Source organism: Chelon labrosus (assembly GCF_963514085.1).
Source record: "Chelon labrosus genome assembly, chromosome: 10".
NCBI lineage: Eukaryota > Metazoa > Chordata > Actinopteri > Mugiliformes > Mugilidae > Chelon > Chelon labrosus.
The window spans coordinates 362,031-382,510 of record NC_140360.1 but is presented as its reverse complement, the minus strand read 5'-3'; the positions used below and the strand labels follow the sequence as shown (position 1 = coordinate 382,510).

The 20,480-nt window shown below is 45.7% G+C and overlaps 2 protein-coding genes across 3 annotated transcripts in view; both read right to left on the bottom strand.

Moving 5' to 3' along the window:
* The window catches only part of plxnb3 (plexin B3), a 179,449-nt gene that overhangs the window by 47,522 nt on the left and 111,447 nt on the right, over window positions 1-20,480 (bottom strand). The window lies entirely within an intron of this gene.
* Window positions 250-14,021, bottom strand: LOC311494797 (uncharacterized protein). 2 transcript variants are annotated; one of them, XM_084554019.1, is made up of 7 exons: window positions 12,727-14,021; window positions 11,558-12,040; window positions 7,790-8,281; window positions 4,890-5,289; window positions 4,741-4,815; window positions 2,629-2,703; window positions 250-2,535 (listed from the first exon to the last, which is right to left on the bottom strand). In XM_084554019.1, exons 1-7 carry the CDS (start codon window positions 12,829-12,831, stop codon window positions 1,634-1,636), a joined length of 2,532 nt encoding a protein of 843 aa, XP_084410145.1. In that variant the 5' UTR covers window positions 12,832-14,021; the 3' UTR covers window positions 250-1,633. The 2 variants fall into 2 exon arrangements, with proteins under 2 accessions (XP_084410145.1, XP_084410146.1); XM_084554020.1 differs by lacking the exon at window positions 2,629-2,703.

Here is a 20,480-nt window from a genome sequence, read left to right as displayed (position 1 = left end):
TGTGTGCCTACAGGTGTGTGCCTACAGGTGTGTGATGGTGCAGGTGTGCGACTACAGGTGTGCGACTACAGGTGTGCGACTACAGGTGTGTGATGGTGCAGGTGTGCGACTACAGGTGTGCGACTACAAGTGTGATGGTGCAGGTGTGTGATGGTGCAGGTGTGCGACTACAGGTGTGTGATGGTGCAGGTGTGCGACTACAGGTGTGTGATGGTGCAGGTGTGTGATGGTGCAGGTGTGTGATGGTGCAGGTGACCTTCAGCCATTAGTTTTAATATAATAACTCGTCTTTGTTTCTTCAGCTGATAATTTATATAGTTTTATCATTTCAACACAATATTTGTAAATTGAATAAATATCAAAAATCAAATACACAGAGTTATTTAACAATATGTTAAACATTATTTACATTTAGTTAGATCTGGCCCTCTGATGGGAACCATCTCGTCCCTGGTCTAGACTCATCCAGAACCTGGATCATTTACAGTTAGAACCGGCCCTCTGAGGGGAACCATCTCGTCCCTTAGTCTAGACTCATCCAGAACCTGGATCATTTACAGTTAGAACCGGCCCTCTGAGGGGAACCATCTCGTCCCTGGTCTAGACTCATCCAGAACCTGGATCACTTACAGTTAGATCTGGCCCTCTGATGGGAACCATCTCGTCCCTGGTCTAGACTCATCCAGAACCTGGATCACTTACAGTTAGATCTGGCCCTCTGAGGGGAACCATTTCGTCCCTGGTCTAGACTCATCCAGAACCTGGATCATTTACAGTTAGAACCGGCCCTCTGAGGGGAACCATCTTGTCCCTGGTCTAGACTCATCCAGAACCTGGACCCACTCTCAGACAGAACTGATCAGACTCTGAGCCTCAGTCTGACCAACGGGAGGAAGAGTAGACGCGTCGGCCATGTTTTCTAGAGTCCATGGGTCTGATGATGAAATAAATCTGATCCACCTGAGGAATGGAGAACTGTGACCCTCTGACCCAAACAGAACCGGTCTGAACTGGATCCAGACTTATTTAATGGCCTCAATGACAGAGACCCACCAGAACAGAACAATAGATCATTTGATAATCAATGAAGACAAACCAGGACCAGGACCCTCTTCATCAAAACGGTACTGAGACCTGCAGACTGGTGAGACTGGTCCCGGTCCTGTTTCAGGACTGGGTTAAATGTGGACCAGGTTCTGTAAATATTCTGGACTATAAATGAGAGGTTCTGGAGCAGAGCAGGGTGTCCTCTGGGAATAAAGACTTTATGAGTGGTTCATCAGTAAAGGAACATTAACACTGAATGGTTCAAACACAACTGTCGACTGTTCCAGACTTTGGACTCTTTACCAGGAGCAGAACCTGATTGGTTCTGTCTCTGTGGCTGGAGGACAGACAACAAAACAAACAGCTGTGTAGTTAAACTCAGAACCTCCAAACCAGCCGAGTCCTTCTCTGTTGTCTACTCTGATCCAGTTCTTCTGGTTCCACCTCCTGAGCAGAGCCGACAGGTCAGAACAGTTCTGTGGTGGACAGAGAGTTAAGGGGTTGTCAGGTTCTGTCTTAGAGAGGACGTGTCCACTGTTAGTGTTCAAGGTCCTCTAGAAACATATCTCTAGAACCGAACCCGTCTCTAGAAGTGGACGTGTCCAGAATGTGGATCAGGCGGGGGTCCTCCTGGGGGCACTTCCTGCAGCAGGTTCCGGCCCAGCTGCCTGCTGATCGGGTAGTTTTGAACCAGAACCTCTTCGGTCCACTCAGCTCTGGACAGTAGCTGGTCCAAGTGAGGCCCCTGGGGACGGTGGAGAAGCGGGTATGGACTGATGGCAGGTTCCCGCTCCAGCAGGGAGTGACCTGGGGCCCGATGAGACCCGTCTGATAAATAAGGTGCGACCGTCAGGATAGGAGCGTCCCGGTCCAGGCTCTGCAGCGGGTGGTTCTGCTGGTCCAGTTGATACAGCTGCTTCTTATGGACCGGGCCTTGAGCCTGGAGGTCTAGTCTCGTATGGCACATCTGCTTTTTGAGAGTGCTGAGGTGGTCCTGGTGGTCCAGTTGAGTATGGTCATGCTGTTTCTTCTGGTTCTGAATGCTGTCCTGGGCCTGGTGATTCATCTGAATGTGGTACTGTTGTCTCTTCTGGTTCTGGATGTTGTCGTGCTGGTCCATCTGAGCCTGGTACTGCTGCTTCTTCTGGTGCTGGGTGTTGTCCTTGTCCTGCTGATCCGTTTGAGCCTGGTACTGCTGCTTCTTCTGGTTCTGGTTTTGAATTTGGTCGTGATGTTCCTGGTTCTCCTCAAGGTCCATTTGGGCGTGGAACTGCTGCTTCTTTTGGCTCTGGATCTGGTTGTGGACCTGGTTCTTGATGTCTTTCCAGTGTCTCCCTTTGAGGACAGGCTCCAAGTCCAGACAGCGCTGACAGACCTCCTTCCCCGGTACCGACTGGACCAGAACATGGACTCCCAGCTGCCTCCATATCGCCTCCTTCTCTGCAGAAGACCACGGGCGACGTTGGACTTTCCTCGGAGCCACAGGAGCTGAAAGACCAATAGACACAACTTCAGAACAGTACCACAAGAGACGGACCTCCAGAACATGAGCTGCTACTGTAAGAACCCAGGAGGACCGACCTGTGACAGGAGTCTGTAGTCTGGACTCTGGTGGAACCAGGGAAGTCAATGGTCTGTTACAGGTCTTGGTCTGAACTACAAACAGAGACAAAGGGCATCACCTAGTGGACCTCTACAGGTTCTACAGGTTCTTCAACACCACCACTTCAGAACTTTATTAATGTTGAGACAGAAGACAGAACCGGATTTAATAAGACCAGAACTATGACGTGATGTTTGAATCAAGACGAGTAAATTACGTCACTTCCTGCTTCTGCACTGTGCTGTGTTGCTGTTTCAACCACTTGTCCTCCATATCTCCTTTTGAACGTCACATAATCTCTCTTCTAATCAACGTGAAGACACAGAATCAGCGACCATAGTTAGATGTATTCCAGGGGTCAGAGCAGGCGACACTGAATCTTACCTTCAACTGCTGGCTAAGGCTAAGGCTAAAGCTAAGGCTAAGGCTAAGGCTAAAGCTAAAGCTAAGGCTAAAGCTAAGGCTAAGGCTAAAGCTAAGGCTAAGGCTAAGGCTAAAGCTAAGGCTAAGGCTAAAGCTAAGGCTAAAGCTAAAGCTAAGGCTAAGGCTAAGGCTAAAGCTAAGGCTAAAGCTAAGGCTAAGGCTAAGGCTAAAGCTAAGGCTAAGGCTAAGGCTAAAGCTAAGGCTAAAGCTAAATATGGTAAAATTGTTATTCACATCGGCAGTAACGACACCTGGTTACGTCAATCGTCACTAAACTTAATGTGGAATCGGTGTGTAAGTTTGCTAAAACTATGTCGGACTCCGTAGTTTTCTCTGGTCCCCTGTCCAACCTGTCCAATCTGACCAATGATGACATGTTTAGTCTCATGTCATCATTCCATCTCTGGTTATCTAGGTGGTGTCCAGAAAACAACGTGGCCTTCATTGACAACTGGAACAGTTTCTGGGGAAAGCCTGGTCTGATTAGGAGAGATGGCATCCACCCCACTTCAGAGGGTGCTGCTCTCATCTCTAGAAATATGGCCGATTTTATTAACCCCCTGTAACCATGACAACCCAGAGTTCATTCCTCCAAGCACAGGTAGAGGAGGAGGAGTGGCAGCAATCTTCCTCTCTGATTCATCTATTAATCCTAGACCTAAGGAGAGCTTTAATTCATTGAAAGTCTTCCTCTTAGTCTTCCTCATCCAGACCGGATGTCGTGGTGTCATTATAGTAGGTGACTTTAACATCCATGATGATGTTGTCAGTGACAGCCTTAGCTCCTCATTTACATCATTATTAGATAGTAAACAGATCAGCTCACAGTTTTAATCAAACCTTAGATCTTGTCCTAACATAGAAACTGAAGGTTGAACAGTATTTACTCAGAGTTCAAAGCAGACAGTCAAAGATGGAAAGAATCTGTCATTCCACTAATTCTGAAGAAGCTCACATAGCCTGGAAAGATAGTTTAACAACTTATAAAAAGCTCTCAGTAGTATTAGAACAGCATATTATTCATCATTAATAGAAGAAAACAAGAACAACCCCAGATTTCTTTTCAGCACTGTAGCCAGGCTGACAAAGAGCCACAGCTCTGTTGAGCCATCTATTCCTTTAGCCCTCAGTAGTAATGACTTCATCAGCTTCTTTACTGATTAACCTGTAGACAGGCCTTATCCTCTCCTACCTGAATGAACGGTGCTTTTACTAATTAACCTGTAGACAGGCCTTATCCACTGCTACCTGAATGAACGGTTCTCCAACCTGCCTATGGTTCCTCTTATCTTCTCTAACTGTCCTCTATCATCATCAGATTCTACTCTTTAGTCAGATGGATGTTTATCTCCTGTTCTCTCTCTTCTCTCTCTATTCTGTCTCTAACCCGCCGGCCTTAGGCAGACTGGTTCCTCCATCTGAGCTGGTTCTGGTTCTGGTTCTGTTCAAGGTTTCTTCCTGTTAAAAGGGAGTTGTTCCTGCCCCCGTCACCTTCAGGCTGCTCTGGGGGTTTCAGACCAGATGTTATTGACGCTATATAAATAAAGTTGAACTGAATTGTCTAAGAGCTATGAACCAGTTAAAAGTATTAATTCAGGTGAAAGGTTTTAAAGATTCAGGTTCTCAGGGGCCTCGGGGCCAGCACTGAGTTCTGGGTCTGGACTCACCCTCTGGTCTTTGGTCCAGGTCATCCCTGGCTTGGACTGGTCGTCTCTTGACTTTAGCTCCTCCCTCTGGGGCAGCTACATAAAGAAACCATTGTGAGGTTGTTGTGAAGCTTCTGGGTGAACCAAAGACAAACGGGTCATGATTCTACCTGTATCTGGACCGGGGTTCTGCAGACCCAGGTTGTCCCATTCCCTGCCCAGCATGTGGTAGAAGTCTGTGGTCTTCGCCGCCGCCTCCCAGTCGCCATCCTGCAGATTCTCTCCTATGGCGATCTCACAAACCGTCTTCAGCGTGGTCTTGACCGCCAGCGGCGGACGGCTCCACCGGTACCCCGACGCCTTCCTGGCGGCAGAGAGCGCCAGGCTGAGGCGGCCCGGGGCAAGGAGGTCCTGGAGGCTCTGGATCCCAGAGTCCAGAGACTTAGCCGCCAGGAGCAACCGGCCCAGTTCCCTCAGCTTCTGGCTCACGTAGTCGTACCTCTTCTGACCACCATCCTGGTTCCCCATCAACTTGTTCCCGTACTTACAGATCAACCAATCAGATTTCACCTGGACGGAGCGACAGGGACAGAGAGGTAGACAGGTAGGACGACAGGTGTTCAGACAGGCAGGAAGACAGGTGTTCAGACAGGCAGGAAGACAGGTGTTCAGACAGGCAGGAAGACAGGTGTTCAGACAGACAGGTGTTCAGACAGACAGGTAAAGGTGTTCAGACAGACAGACAGGTAAAGGTGAGCAGACATACAGGTGTTCAGACAGACAGGTGTTCAGACAGACAGACAGACAGGTAAAGGTGTTCAGACAGACAGGTGTTCAGACAGACAGGTGTTCAGACAGACAGACAGGTAAAGGTGTTCAGACAGACAGGTGAAGGTGAGCAGACAGACAGGTGAAGGTGTTCAGACAGACAGGTGAAGGTGAGCAGACAGACAGGTGAAGGTGTTCAGACAGACAGGTGTTCAGACAGACAGACAGGTGTTCAGACAGACAGGTGTTCAGACAGACAGACAGGTAAAGGTGTTCAGACAGACAGGTGTTCAGACAGACAGACAGGTAAAGGTGTTCAGACAGACAGGTAAAGGTGTTCAGACCGACAGGTGTTCAGACAGACAGACAGACAGGTAAAGGTGTTCAGACAGACAGACAGACAGGTAAAGGTGTTCAGACAGACAGGTAAAGGTGTTCAGACAGACAGGTAAAGGTGTTCAGACAGGTAAAGGTGTTCAGACAGACAGACAGGTGAAGGTGAACAGACAGACAGGTGAAGGTGAACAGACAGACAGGTGTTCAGACAGACAGACAGACAGGTAAAGGTGTTCAGACAGACAGACAGACAGACAGGTAAAGGTGTTCAGACAGACAGGTAAAGGTGTTCAGACAGACAGGTAAAGGTGTTCAGACAGGTAAAGGTGTTCAGACAGACAGACAGGTGAAGGTGAACAGACAGACAGGTGAAGGTGAACAGACAGACAGGTGTTCAGACAGACAGACAGGTAAAGGCGTTCAGACAGACAGACAGACAGGTAAAGGTGTTCAGACAGACAGGTGAAGGTGAGCAGACAGACAGGTGAAGGTGAGCAGACAGACAGGTGAAGGTGTTCAGACAGACAGGTGAAGGTGTTCAGACAGACAGACAGACAGGTGTTCAGACAGACAGACAGGTGAAGGAGAGCAGACAGACAGGTGAAGGTGAGCAGACAGACAGGTGAAGGTGTTCAGACAGACAGGTGTTCAGACAGACAGACAGGTGTTCAGACAGACAGGTGTTCAGACAGACAGACAGACAGGTAAAGGTGTTCAGACAGACAGGTGTTCAGACAGACAGACAGGTAAAGGTGTTCAGACAGGTAAAGGTGTTCAGACCGACAGGTGTTCAGACAGACAGACAGACAGGTAAAGGTGTTCAGACAGACAGACAGACAGACAGGTAAAGGTGTTCAGACAGACAGGTAAAGGTGTTCAGACAGACAGGTAAAGGTGTTCAGACAGGTAAAGGTGTTCAGACAGACAGACAGACAGGTGAAGGTGAACAGACAGACAGGTGAAGGTGAACAGACAGACAGGTGTTCAGACAGACAGACAGGTAAAGGCGTTCAGACAGACAGGTAAAGGTGTTCAGACAGACAGACAGACAGACAGGTAAAGGTGTTCAGACAGACAGACAGACAGGTAAAGGTGTTCAGACAGACAGACAGGTAAAGGTGTTCAGACAGACAGGTGAAGGTGAGCAGACAGACAGGTGAAGGTGAGCAGACAGACAGGTGAAGGTGTTCAGACAGACAGGTGAAGGTGTTCAGACAGACAGACAGGTAAAGGTGAGCAGACATACAGGTGTTCAGACAGACAGGTGTTCAGACAGACAGACAGACAGGTAAAGGTGTTCAGACAGACAGGTGTTCAGACAGACAGGTGTTCAGACAGACAGGTGAAGGTGAGCAGACAGACAGGTGAAGGTGTTCAGACAGACAGGTGAAGGTGAGCAGACAGACAGGTGAAGGTGTTCAGACAGACAGGTGTTCAGACAGACAGACAGGTGTTCAGACAGACAGGTGTTCAGACAGACAGACAGGTAAAGGTGTTCAGACAGACAGACAGGTAAAGGTGTTCAGACAGACAGACAGGTAAAGGTGTTCAGACAGACAGGTGTTCAGACAGACAGGTAAAGGTGTTCAGACAGGTAAAGGTGTTCAGACCGACAGGTGTTCAGACAGACAGACAGACAGGTAAAGGTGTTCAGACAGACAGACAGACAGACAGGTAAAGGTGTTCAGACAGACAGGTAAAGGTGTTCAGACAGACAGGTAAAGGTGTTCAGACAGGTAAAGGTGTTCAGACAGACAGACAGGTGAAGGTGAACAGACAGACAGGTGTTCAGACAGACAGACAGGTAAAGGCGTTCAGACAGACAGGTAAAGGCGTTCAGACAGACAGGTAAAGGTGTTCAGACAGGTAAAGGTGTTCAGACAGACAGGTAAAGGTGTTCAGACAGACAGGTGAAGGTGAGCAGACAGGTAAAGGTGTTCAGACAGACAGGTAAAGGTGTTCAGACCTGGTGGGACACGTTGTCCTGGTTCATGCGATGCAGGATCTCGCTGCAGCTCTCAGATGCTCCGCTGGAGATCGGTAGGAGGCGCGAAGCCGCCGCCTGGACTCTGGCTCGCTTCCTGGGTCGGTTCAGGTCGGGGTCAGAGGTCACATTCTGGTCCATGTGGTCAGAGGTCATGGGCCGTTTGGTTCCTGTCTCGGTGGTCTGTCCGTCTCCCAAGGGGTCAGAGGCTCTGTCCTCTGAAGGATCGCAGGACGACTTACCCCTGGAGTCTGAAGTGGCTTCGTCAACGGGGTCAGAGGTCGTCTCTGACGTGGAGGCGGAGTCTTTGGACGGGTCCATGGCCAGCTTCTTACGACAGGACACCTGATGTTTCCAGAGCTCAGCGCGGAGGAAGAACCCGAGACACAGGGGACACGGCAGGTAGTTCCTGGCGTCAACTTCCTCTGAGGGCTGACGCCACGGGACGATCTCACCACTGCCCTGTCTGATAACCTGAGGACAGACAGGTAGGCAGACAGGTGAGACGACAAGGGACAGTACAGACAGGTAGGCAGACAGGTGAGCAGACAGGTGAGCAGACAGGTGAGCAGACAGGTGAGGCGACAGGTGAGACGACAGGTGAGACGACAGGTGAGACGACAGGTAGGCAGACAGGTGAGCAGACAGGTGAGACGACAGGTAGGCAGACAGGTGAGCAGTCAGGGGACAGTACAGACAGGTAGGCAGACAGGTGAGCAGACAGGTGAGACGACAGGGGACAGTACAGACAGGTAGGCAGACAGGTAGGCAGACAGGTAGGCAGACAGGTAGGCAGACAGGTGAGACGACAGGGGACAGTACAGACAGGTAGGCAGACAGGTGAGCAGACAGGTAGGCAGACAGGTGAGACGACAGGTAGGCAGACAGGTGAGACGACAGGGGACAGTACAGACAGGTAGGCAGACAGGTGAGCAGACAGGTGAGCAGACAGGTGAGCAGACAGGTGAGACGACAGGTAGGCAGACAGGTGAGCAGACAGGTGAGCAGACAGGTGAGACGACAGGTAGGCAGACAGGTGAGCAGTCAGGGGACAGTACAGACAGGTAGGCAGACAGGTGAGCAGACAGGGGACAGTACAGACAGGTAGGCAGACAGGTAGGCAGACAGGTAGGCAGACAGGTGAGACGACAGGGGACAGTACAGACAGGTAGGCAGACAGGTAGGCAGACAGGTAGGCAGACAGGTGAGACGACAGGTAGGCAGACAGGTAGGCAGACAGGTGAGACGACAGGTAGGCAGACAGGTGAGACGACAGGTAGGCAGACAGGTAGGCAGACAGGTGAGACGACAGGTAGGCAGACAGGTGACAGTACAGACAGGTAGGCAGACAGGTAGGCAGACAGGTAGGCAGACAGGTGAGACGACAGGTAGGCAGACAGGTAGGCAGACAGGTGAGACGACAGGTAGGCAGACAGGTGAGACGACAGGTAGGCAGACAGGTAGGCAGACAGGTGAGACGACAGGTAGGCAGACAGGTGACAGTACAGACAGGTAGGCAGACAGGTAGGCAGACAGGTGAGCAGACAGGTGAGAGTACAGACAGGTGAGCAGACAGGTGAGCAGACAGGTGAGAGGACAGGTGAGCAGACAGGTGAGACGACAGGGGACAGTACAGACAGGTGAGACGACAGGTGAGAGTACAGACAGGTGAGAGTACAGACAGGTAGGCAGTAGGGCTGAACGATATATCTTTATCGTATCTATATCTAGATATGAACATTCAAGATATTAATATAGAAAAAGCAACGATATAAACGATATAGACCAATGACAAACATATGAGGGCGGGAGAGAGGGAGACGGAGACGCACACACTACACACACTACATACACACTACACACACACTACACACACACTACACACACACTACACACACTACACACACTACACACACACTTCACACACACTACACACACACTACACACACTACACACACACTTCACACACACTTCACACACACTACACACACACACTACACACACTACACACACACACTACACACACTACACACACTACACACACACTACACACACACTACACACACTACACACACCGCGGGGAAATTAAAGAGAAAGAAAGTAAAGTGAGTGTGGAAGATAATGCGGCCGGTGGCCGTGCAGAATAGAGGGGGACAACTGTTCGGGACTCCCACGGGTCACGGTATTCCTGTGGGAGTCCCTCAGTATGGGAGTCAGTTTCACTGTTGGTAACGTGACAGGGACGGGACAGAGCAGATAATCAACGGAGCGGGACGGAGCCAGAGATTAAATTATAAAATGACGCTGCACCCAACTTTAGACAACAACATAGGGAGCTGGACGGGATCTGGGAGTCTTTCACTCGTGATTTTACGGGACAGGATTTTTGTTGGGGGGCAGTCACGTGATCGGGATATGACGGGAGTATTTTTGTAGGATGGGATGGGAGCGACAACTGATTCCTGTGTCACTAGTGAAAAATCTGATTTGGTGCCAAAACATAAATCATCTTCCATTATTTGGAGGTATTTTGGATTTAAAATGATGATGTAAACCAGAGCGAGGTGTCGTGATGGTCGCTTGGCGAAAAATGTGACGAAGCAAGAAGCACAAGAAACATGTTCCACCACATGAAACATGTTTCACCACATGAAACAACATGTTTCACCACATGAAACATGTTCCACCACATGAAACATGTTTCACCACATGAAACATGAAACATGTTTCACCACATGAAACATGTTTCATGTGGTGAAACATGTTGTTTCACCACATGAAACAACATGTTTCACCACATGAAACATGTTTCACCACATGAAACATGAAACATGTTCCACCACATGAAACATGTTTCACCACATGAAACAACATGTTTCACCACATGAAACATGTTTCACCACATGAAACATGAAACATGTTTCATGTGGTGAAACATGTTTCATGTTTCATGTTTCACCACATGAAACATGAAACATGTTTCACCACATGAAACAACATGTTTCACCACATGAAACAACATGTTTCACCACATGAAACAACATGTTTCACCACATGAAACATCACCATCACGTGCTGCTCTAAGAGTGTATTGAGAGAAACACCGGGGACTTCTCAGTTGTCCCAACAGAAGCCCAATCAAAGTCTGACTGCTGATGTGTTCAGTAGTGTTACACCGTATGAGTCCACGTCCACCAGACATAAACACATGACAGACGCTATAACACACCACATGGTACCTGTTACACAGTCTAGAAAGAGGCTTTTAAAAAATGGTATCGATAAAGAGATATCTGGTATAATTATCCAGGACAGACAGGTGACAGGACAGACAGGTGAGAGGACAGACAGGTAGGCAGACAGGTGACAGGACAGACAGGTGACAGTACAGACAGGTGAGCAGACAGGTAGGCAGACAGGTGAGCAGACAGGTGACAGGACAGGTGACAGGACAGACAGGTGACAGGACAGGTGACAGGACAGACAGGTGACAGGACAGACAGGTGACAGGACAGACAGGTGAGCAGACAGGTGACAGGACAGACAGGTGACAGGACAGACAGGTGACAGGACAGGTGACAGGACAGACAGGTGACAGGACAGACAGGTGACAGGACAGACAGGTGAGCAGACAGGTGACAGGACAGACAGGTGAGCAGACAGGTAGGCAGACAGGTAGGCAGACAGGTAGGCAGACAGGTGAGAAGACAAACAGGTGAGAAGACAGACAGGTGATCGGGGTAAACAGACCTCGATGTTGTGCAGGTAGTTGCCCCTACAGCGCAGGTGTTCCAGCAGCAGGTGGCGCTGTTTGGACCCTGGAGGCAGAGCACTGGCAGCGACCACTTCCTGTTCGTCCGTGTGTTTCCTGAGCAGGTGGCGAGCGATCTTCACCTGCGGCCGCCGACAGAACACACAGTAATGCTTCTTATCCCAGCGCCGCTTCCCTCCGCTCCACGTCCTCTTCACGGTCACGCCCTCCTTCTTGTCCTCCTGGCCCCGCCTCTTCTGCTTCTGACCACGCCTCTTTTCCCCTGGACCCCGCCTCTTCTCCGCAGGGCTCCGCCTCTTCGCTCTCTGACTCCGCCTCCCCAGGGCGCAGCGGCGTGGCTGGCGGGCGGAGGTCTTCAGCTCTTTGTCGGGAGAGGTCTGATCCGAGGGCTGGACTTCAGGCTTGTGTGCCATGGCAACGTCACTGTGGTCCTCCATGGCAACAGCAGTCTCCATGACGACCTGGTGGTCAGACAGAGCTCAGGTAACTTTCAGGTAACTACAAGGTGTTCATACTGACCATGAGTCACACCAGACATTCACACAATAAAAATAATATATGAGCTCAGTGTGACATGAGCCATACTTATTAACATAACCCGGACTCATTAACATAACCCAGACTCATTAACATAACCCGGACTCATTAACATAACCCGGACTCATTAACATAACCCAGACTCATTAACATAACCCAGACTCATTAACATAACCCGGACTCATTAACATAACCCGGACTCATTAACATAACCCGGACTCATTAACATAACCCAGACTCATTAACATTACCCCGGTATACCCTCCAGGTGGAAGAAGAAGCCAGCAGACATTAAATCTCATGTTTTTTGAATGGAGTCTGGTTGCGTGTCCTCTGCCATCGGAACCGGTCCGGGACGACCCACAGCGGGACCAGGTTTCCGTGCAGGTGACAGGCCGACTCTGGAGGGAGTGTCCGATATTGGAAGCGTATTTACCGCCGCCCTGGAAGCTAACAGCTAGCAGCAGAGAGGCTAGCCTTAGCATCGTTAGCATTCCTGGAGCGAGAGTGTAGCTAGCTAACATCCGGGTCAGCCGGAATGAGCCGAACCGCTGCTAAGACACAGAGAGACAGACAGAAAATCATCCAGCAAACAGAAGACAGTCCTCACCCTGACGAAGACACAACTCTGACTGTTGCTTCTTCTTCTTCTCTTCTTCTTCGTTTTCTCTTCTTCTTCTTCTTCTTCTTCTTCTTGTTTTATGGCGGTTGGCATCCAACTATAGGTGCATTACCGCCCCCTTGTGCTCTGGAGTGTGGACCAGTAGGCCACCACAACACACACTCATCCACACATTTACCCCATTCTTCTTCTTCTTCTTCTTTGTTTATTGGCAGATTACATCTCTTTGGTGCATACCGCCACCAACTGTACAGGAGTGTGCAAAGGGACTTGGCATACTATCATGGTACTCTATGGTTGAAGAGGAAACGTTATATTTATAAAAAAAAAAAAAAACATAGAAAATAAAAAAAATAAATAAAAATGGAAAAAAAAAAAAGGATCCTAGATCCTTTTAATTAAACCTGTGTCATTCAGAAAAATGAATAAGGATTTGATCCTGTCTCTTTGCATTCCTTCTTCCTTAAGGATGTTCTCAATCCCATTTTCAGCCTCTCTTTCTTTCCATTGCTGCCTGTGTTCTGTGTATTTTTTGCACCTAAATAAAATATGGTCTACATCTTCTATAACATGACATTCAGAACATAAACCATTACTCTTCCCAATTAATCTTAGTGTACCATTAAGACCTGTGTGACCCAATCTTAGTCTACTATACACCACCTCTTCCCTTCTGTTGATACATACTGTTATTCTTTTCCTCCATACATTTTTTTGAATTGTGTGATAATGCCTTGCATTGTACTCTACCTCCCATTCATTTTGCCATTTCAGTATACCTTCTGATTTAATTTTAGATTTGGCTTCTCCCTTCCCCATTGAAATATTGATTCCTATATGTTCTTTTTTCAGCACATCCTTAGCTATTTTGTCAGCCACTTCATTCCCCTTTATCCCGACATGTGCTGGAACCCAACAAAACTGAACCAATATTCCAAGGTTCTTTATATTCAATAAAATATGTCTTGCCTCTATTACCAAGTCCTCTCTTACTGATTTCCTGTTTCAAAACTGGTTAATACTGCCAAGGAATCAGTACATATGACAGATCGTAGTGGCTTGATTTCTTCAATCCACCTCAATGCAGTTATTATTCCTGCTAGCTCTATAGAATATATTGATAGGAAATTATTCAATCTATAACCATATTTTTTCTTAAATGTAGGAATATATATCCCAATTCCACAATGACCATCTTGAGGATCTTTTGACCCATCTGTAAATATTTTAATAAAACCATAATATTTAGACAGAAGATGTCTTTGGCTGTATTCTGCAAGGTTTGCTTCATTAGGCTGCTTTGCTTTTTCCTTCAACAGTTCTACATCAATGGATGGCACAGGCAGCATCCATGGAGGAGCTGAACTCAACACTAGAGCAGGGCTAAACTTGAAATCTAAAATTCCATACTCTCCTGCTGTATTTGTAATGTGCCATCCAAAACCAGAACTCTTTGAATGGTATTCCCAACATGCATTAAGGATTGTTAAGGCAGGATTATTTACACTTCCTTTAAGTCTCACCCAATATGTTAAGGACAACTTATCAAATCTAAATTTAAGTGGAGTTTCTTCAGCTTCAACTAATAGAGCACAAGTAGGAGTTGTTTTAAACGCTCCTAACGCAATTCTTAAACCTTTAAATTGCACTCTATCAAGTTTCCTGAGAGATGTTGCACATGCAGAACTATATACTATGCATCCATAATCTATATTTGATCTGATTAATGCTTTGTAGATGTTCATTAATGATTGTTTGTCTGCTCCCCATTGCTGCCCAGAAATCATCCTCATAAGATTTAGTACTTTTTTACATTTAGTTTCTACATGAACTATATGATGTTTCCATGTCATTCTTTCATCCATGTAGATTCCAAGATATTTAAACTTATTCACTCTTTCCAGTTGCTGATTATACAACATAATTTTATAATTCTCTGGAACCTTCCTTCTTGTGAAGAACATTATCTTCGACTTAGGTAAAGAGAATTTAAATCCCCAGTCTAATCCCCATTGTTCTATTATTTCTATTTCTTTTTGTAACCTTCCAACAATATATGGAACATTCCTCCCTCTTTTCCATACTACAGCATCATCTGCATACAACAGACCTTCACCTCCCTTTTCAAATAAATCATTAATCATAATATTAAATAAAATAGGACTGATAACGCTCCCCTGGGGAATTCCACTTTCCACCACATATTCTTCTGATAACTCATTACCTACTCTGACCCTCAAAGTACGATGAGATAAGAAATCCAAAATGAAATTAAACATCCTCCCATTTATTCCAATCTTTTCCAACTTAATTAATAGACCCTCTCTCCACATGGTGTCATAAGCTTTTTCTATGTCCAGAAAAACGGCTACCATCACCTCCTTCATGACTAGAGACTTTTCTACTTCATTACACAGTTTAACAAGAGCATCTGTTGTTGATTTATTTCTTCTAAATCCTGTTTGGTAACTTTTAAGCAGGGATTTCTTTTCCAAATAATAATTCAAACGGCCCACAACCAATTTTTCCATAAGCTTTCCTAGGTGTGAAGTTAGAGCTATGGGTCTATAATTACCTGGATTACCAGCATCTTTCCCTGGTTTAGGAAATGGGAGAATTATAGCCTTTTTCCATATCTTAGGTAACTTTCCTTCTTTCCAAATTTCATTAATTAGCTCAAGAACCTTTTCCAGTACTTCCTCAGGAAGTTTCCTGAACATAGCATAGCACAGATTATCACATCCTGGTGAGGAGTAACCTGTATTATTTACTGCCATTTTCAATTCTGACATATTAAAGCCATCATCAAGTATAGACTCAGTTTCAGATTTAGCATTTAAAATACCTTCATTCGCCTTTAAAATTTCCTCTTTCCTTTTTTTAAAACTATCTTCCAAGTGCTCTCCTTTATGTATTTCAGCAAAACATTTCCCCAACATATTAGCCTTTTCCTTATCTGATATAGCTTTACGATTTGTTTCATCAATTAGTACAGGAATATTTGCTGGTTTATATCTACCTGACATCTTTTTTACCATCATCCACATCTTATCTAATCTAGTCTCCCTTCCAATTGTGGAGCAAAACTGCCTCCAAGATTCCCTTTTAACCTCTTTAATTACTTTCCTTGCTAGAGCCTTCTTTCTTTGGTATTCTATAAGATTATCTGTAGTTAAAGTTTTACGCAGTTTTTTCAAAGCTTTATTTCGTTCTTTAATAACTTCTTTACATTTATCATTCCACCATGGAACATTGACTCTTTTCTTCTGGCTTTTACTTATAGGGATGGCCTGACTAGCTGCACTCAAAATGAGGATACTTAAATTATCATTCCTCTGATCTATAGTTTGTTCCACATTTGGAATATTCTTAACTTCTTCATTGCAATTTGTTAAATATTTCTCCCAATCTGCTTTCATAAAATGCCATTTATGATGAATGTAACTTTCTTCAATCTTCAGTTCAACTTCAATTTTACAAAAAATAGGAAAATGATCACTACCAATACTTGTGTTCTGATCAGTCTCCCATTCACATGTTCTTGCTATTTTCCTATCAACTAAAGTCAGGTCAATACATGAGGTTTCATTTTTGTATATATTTATTCGTGTTCCACTACCCTTATTTAAACATACTAACATTCTGTCATTCATCATTTCCTCAACAGCCTCCCCATTTAAATCTGTATGTTTACTTCCCCATAAGCTATTGTGTGCATTAAAATCCCCACACCAAATTTCTCTGTGAGACCTTTTAATAATGTTCCTCAGCAACTCATTTGTTAGAGCTTTACATGGATTATAGTAGTTAACAATTGTGTATTTGCCATTATCCCCATTAAAAATTTCAGTCACTATACATTCATGTTCTTTAGCTGTACCCAACTGTCTATATGGTATTCCTTCTCTAATAAAAGTCATACACCCTCCTCCTCTCTCTTTATCCCTGTCATGTCTGATACTGATATAACCTTTTAAAACAAATTCTAACTGTGGTTTTAGCCATGTTTCCTGAATACATATGATATCTGGTTTATTATTTAATTCATGTATATACCTTTTAAACTCCTGTCCATTTGCTATTAGACTTCTTGCATTCCACTGAAGAATGATTAAAACCATTAGATATTTAACCAGCTTGAGAATCTCCATATTTATTATTTAACATTTCATGAATTTCATCAGCTTTAGTTGTGGTGCCTAAAAATTCATTTGCAGCTTCCACAACTGATTTAATTCTATCACTCTTCCTAGAGTGCTGTATTGTGACATATTTACCCCATTTCTTCCTACCCTACTTTATATTCTATAAAAAAGCCCAGTGTCCCTTAAAAATTTAACCACTACCCTGACTCGTGCCCTTTCACCCATGTCCAAAATTCCCTTTAAGTTAAAATCGTGATTCCCTAACTCCCTCAAACTATCCCTCATCACCTCTCTCTGTCCCTCATATGCTCTACACCTCAAAAGTACGTGTTCCACCGACTCCTCATCTTCCTGACACCTCTCACACAATCCTGTTTGATGTTTCCCTACCAGTTTAAGTGACTTATTCAGTGTACAGTGCCCTAGCCTTAACCTCATCATCACCACTTCTTCTCTCCTGTGCCCCATACCTGCCCTATTGATCCTGATGCTGTTTTGTATGTTATATAAATGCCTCCCTTTGCCCTCTCTGTCCCACCTCTCTTGCCACATTTGATTGATTTTCCCCCAAACTACATTCTTAACCTCTGCCTTGCTAACACTTACTTCCATTTCTATTTCTTAACGCCCTCTTAGCTAGTTCATCCGCCCTCTCATTCCCCCTCACCCCTACATGTGCTGGTACCCACATAAATCTAACCTCACCTCCTCTGTTCCCTATTCTTGTGATTGATTGAAGGACTTGATATAAAATATCTTGACGGCTATTGGAATGAAATGATTTCAAACTTGCCAGAACTGCTGAAGAATCTGAGCAAATCAGTACCTTATTGTGTCTTGCCTCTTCCACCCATCTTAATGCTACCAGCACTGCCAGCATCTCCACCGTGTAGACCCCTAACATACACTATATTACCAAAAGTATTCGCTCACCCATTCAAATGATCAGAATCAGGTGTTCTAATCACTTGGCCTGGCCCCAGGTGTATAAATTCAAGCACTCAGGCATGCAGACTGTGAAACAAGACATTTGTGAAAGAATGGGCCGCTCTCAGGAGCTCAGTGAATTCCAGCGTGGAACTGTCATAGGATGCCACTTGTGCAACAAATCCAGTCGTGAAATTTCCTTGCTCCTAAATATTCCACAGTCAACTGTCAGCTCTATTATAACAAAATGGAAGCGTTTGGGAAAAACAGCAACTCAGCCACGAAGTGGTAGGCCACGTAAAGTGACGGAGAGGGGTCAGCGGATGCTGAAGCGCATAGTGCAAAGAGGTCGCCGACTTTCTGCACAGTCAATTGCTACAGAGCTACAAACTTCATGTGACCTTCAGATTAGCCCAAGTACAGTACGCAGAGAGCTTCATGGAATGGGTTTCCATGGCCGAGCAGCTGCAGCCAAGCCACACATCACCAAGTGCAATGCAAGGCGTCGGATGCAATGGTGTAAAGCACGCCGCCACTGGCCTCTAGAGCAGTGGAGACGCGTTCTCTGGAGTGATGAATCACGCTTTTCCATCTGGCAATCTGATGGACGAGTCTGGGTTTGGAGGTTGCCAGGAGAACGGTACATTTCAGATTGCATTGTGCCAACTGTGAAATTTGGTGGAGGAGGAATTATGGTATGGGGTTGTTTTTCAGGAGCTGGGCTTGGCCCCTTAGTTCCAGTGAAAGGAACATTGAATGCTTCAGGATACCAAAACATTTTGGACAATTCCATGCTCCCAACCTTGTGGGAACAGTTTGGAGCGGGCCCCTTCCTCTTCCAACATGACTGTGCACCAGTGCACAAAGCAAGGTCCATAAAGACGTGGATGACAGAGTCTGGTGTGGATGAACTTGACTGGCCTGCACAGAGTCCTGACCTGAACCCGATAGAACACCTTTGGGATGAATTAGAGCGGAGACTGAGAGCCAGGCCTTCTCGACCAACATCAGTGTGTGACCTCACCAATGCGCTTTTGGAAGAATGGTCAAAAATTCCTATAAACACTCTCCTCAACCTTGTGGACAGTCTTCCCAGAAGAGTTGAAGCTGTAATAGCTGCAAAAGGTGGACCGACATCATATTGAATTCTATGAGTTAGGAATGGGATGGCACTTCAGTTCATAGAATGAGTAAAGGCAGGTGAGCGAATACTTTTGGTAATATAGTGTATTTGTTGTTCTTCTATTTATTCCAATTCCCTTTGCTGGTACAGCCACCCCAAATCCTGTCACTCCTGTCTCAGGTTCTTTAGCTCCATCTGTGTAAATGAGCATAAAATCACTATATTCTCCCATTACGTGGTATTTAAATGCACTCACCAAGTCTATTTGGCCTTTTTCTTTTCTTTTCCTCTCTAACAAATACCAGTCTATTCTTGGCCATCCAAACAGCCATGGAGGTATCGCTGGATATACTACTGTGGGGCTTATCCTCACTTCTAATACTCCCAGTTCCTTTGCCCCATCATTCCCTACCCGCCCAAAATTTTCCCTCTGACTCTTCCCATTCTCCCAGCACTCCTGTAGAACTTTTTTTGTCGGGTGAGAATCAGAGTGTCCCTGCAAATTCGCCCAATAATTGACCATCAGCTGCTTCCTTCTCAACCCCAGCGGCATTTCTCCCATTTCTACCTGTAAAGCAGGTACTGGCGATGTTCTAAAAGCCCCACTGCAAACTCTTAGTGCCTGTGCCTGAATCACATCCAATTTCTTAAGATGCGACCTGGCAGCTGATCCATATGCAATACTGCCATAATCAAACACAGATCTTATCAGAGCCACATATATTCTCTTCAGTGCTGAACAACTAGCTCCCCATTCCCTACCTGTCAAACATCTCAACACGTTTATTACTTTTTTGCATTTTTCTTCAATTCTACCAATATGACCTGCCCATGTTAGCCGTGAATCAAACACTACTCCCAAAAATTTAAATGTTCCAACTCTTTCTAATTCATTCCCATACATCCTTAGCTTCATTCCGTTCTCTATTCTTTTCATGCTGAAATAAACTGTCTGGGTTTTCTCCACTGAGAACCGGCATCCCCAATCATAACCCCAGTCCACCACTTCATCAACAGCCCCTTGCACTTTGCCAAATACATGCTCCACATTCCTTCCTCTTTTCCACAAGGCCCCATCATCAGCAAAAAGTGACCTACCTACATCTTCTGGCATTTTAGAGAACACATCATTTATCATAATAGTGAAGAGTAATGGACTTATCACACTACCTTGAGGCGTCCCATTCTCAACTTCGTACTGTTTTGATAAGTCTGATCCAACTCGTACCTGTATTTTCCTTCCACTGAGAAAATCCTTTATCCAATTAAAAACTCTCCCTCTTACACCCACTTTGCACAGCTTTATTAACAATCCTTCCTTCCACATCATGTCATAAGCTTTTTCAATATCAAAGAACACTGCAACTACTGACTCTTTATTTGCCTGTGCCTTTCTTATCTCAGTTTCAAGCCTAATCACTGCATCCATTGTGTTTCTTCCTTTTCTAAAACCACTTTGATAACTTGCCAACATTTCTCTCTTCTCAAGATCATACGATAACCTCTCTGTTATCATCCTTTCCATTATTTTACACAAATTTGATGTT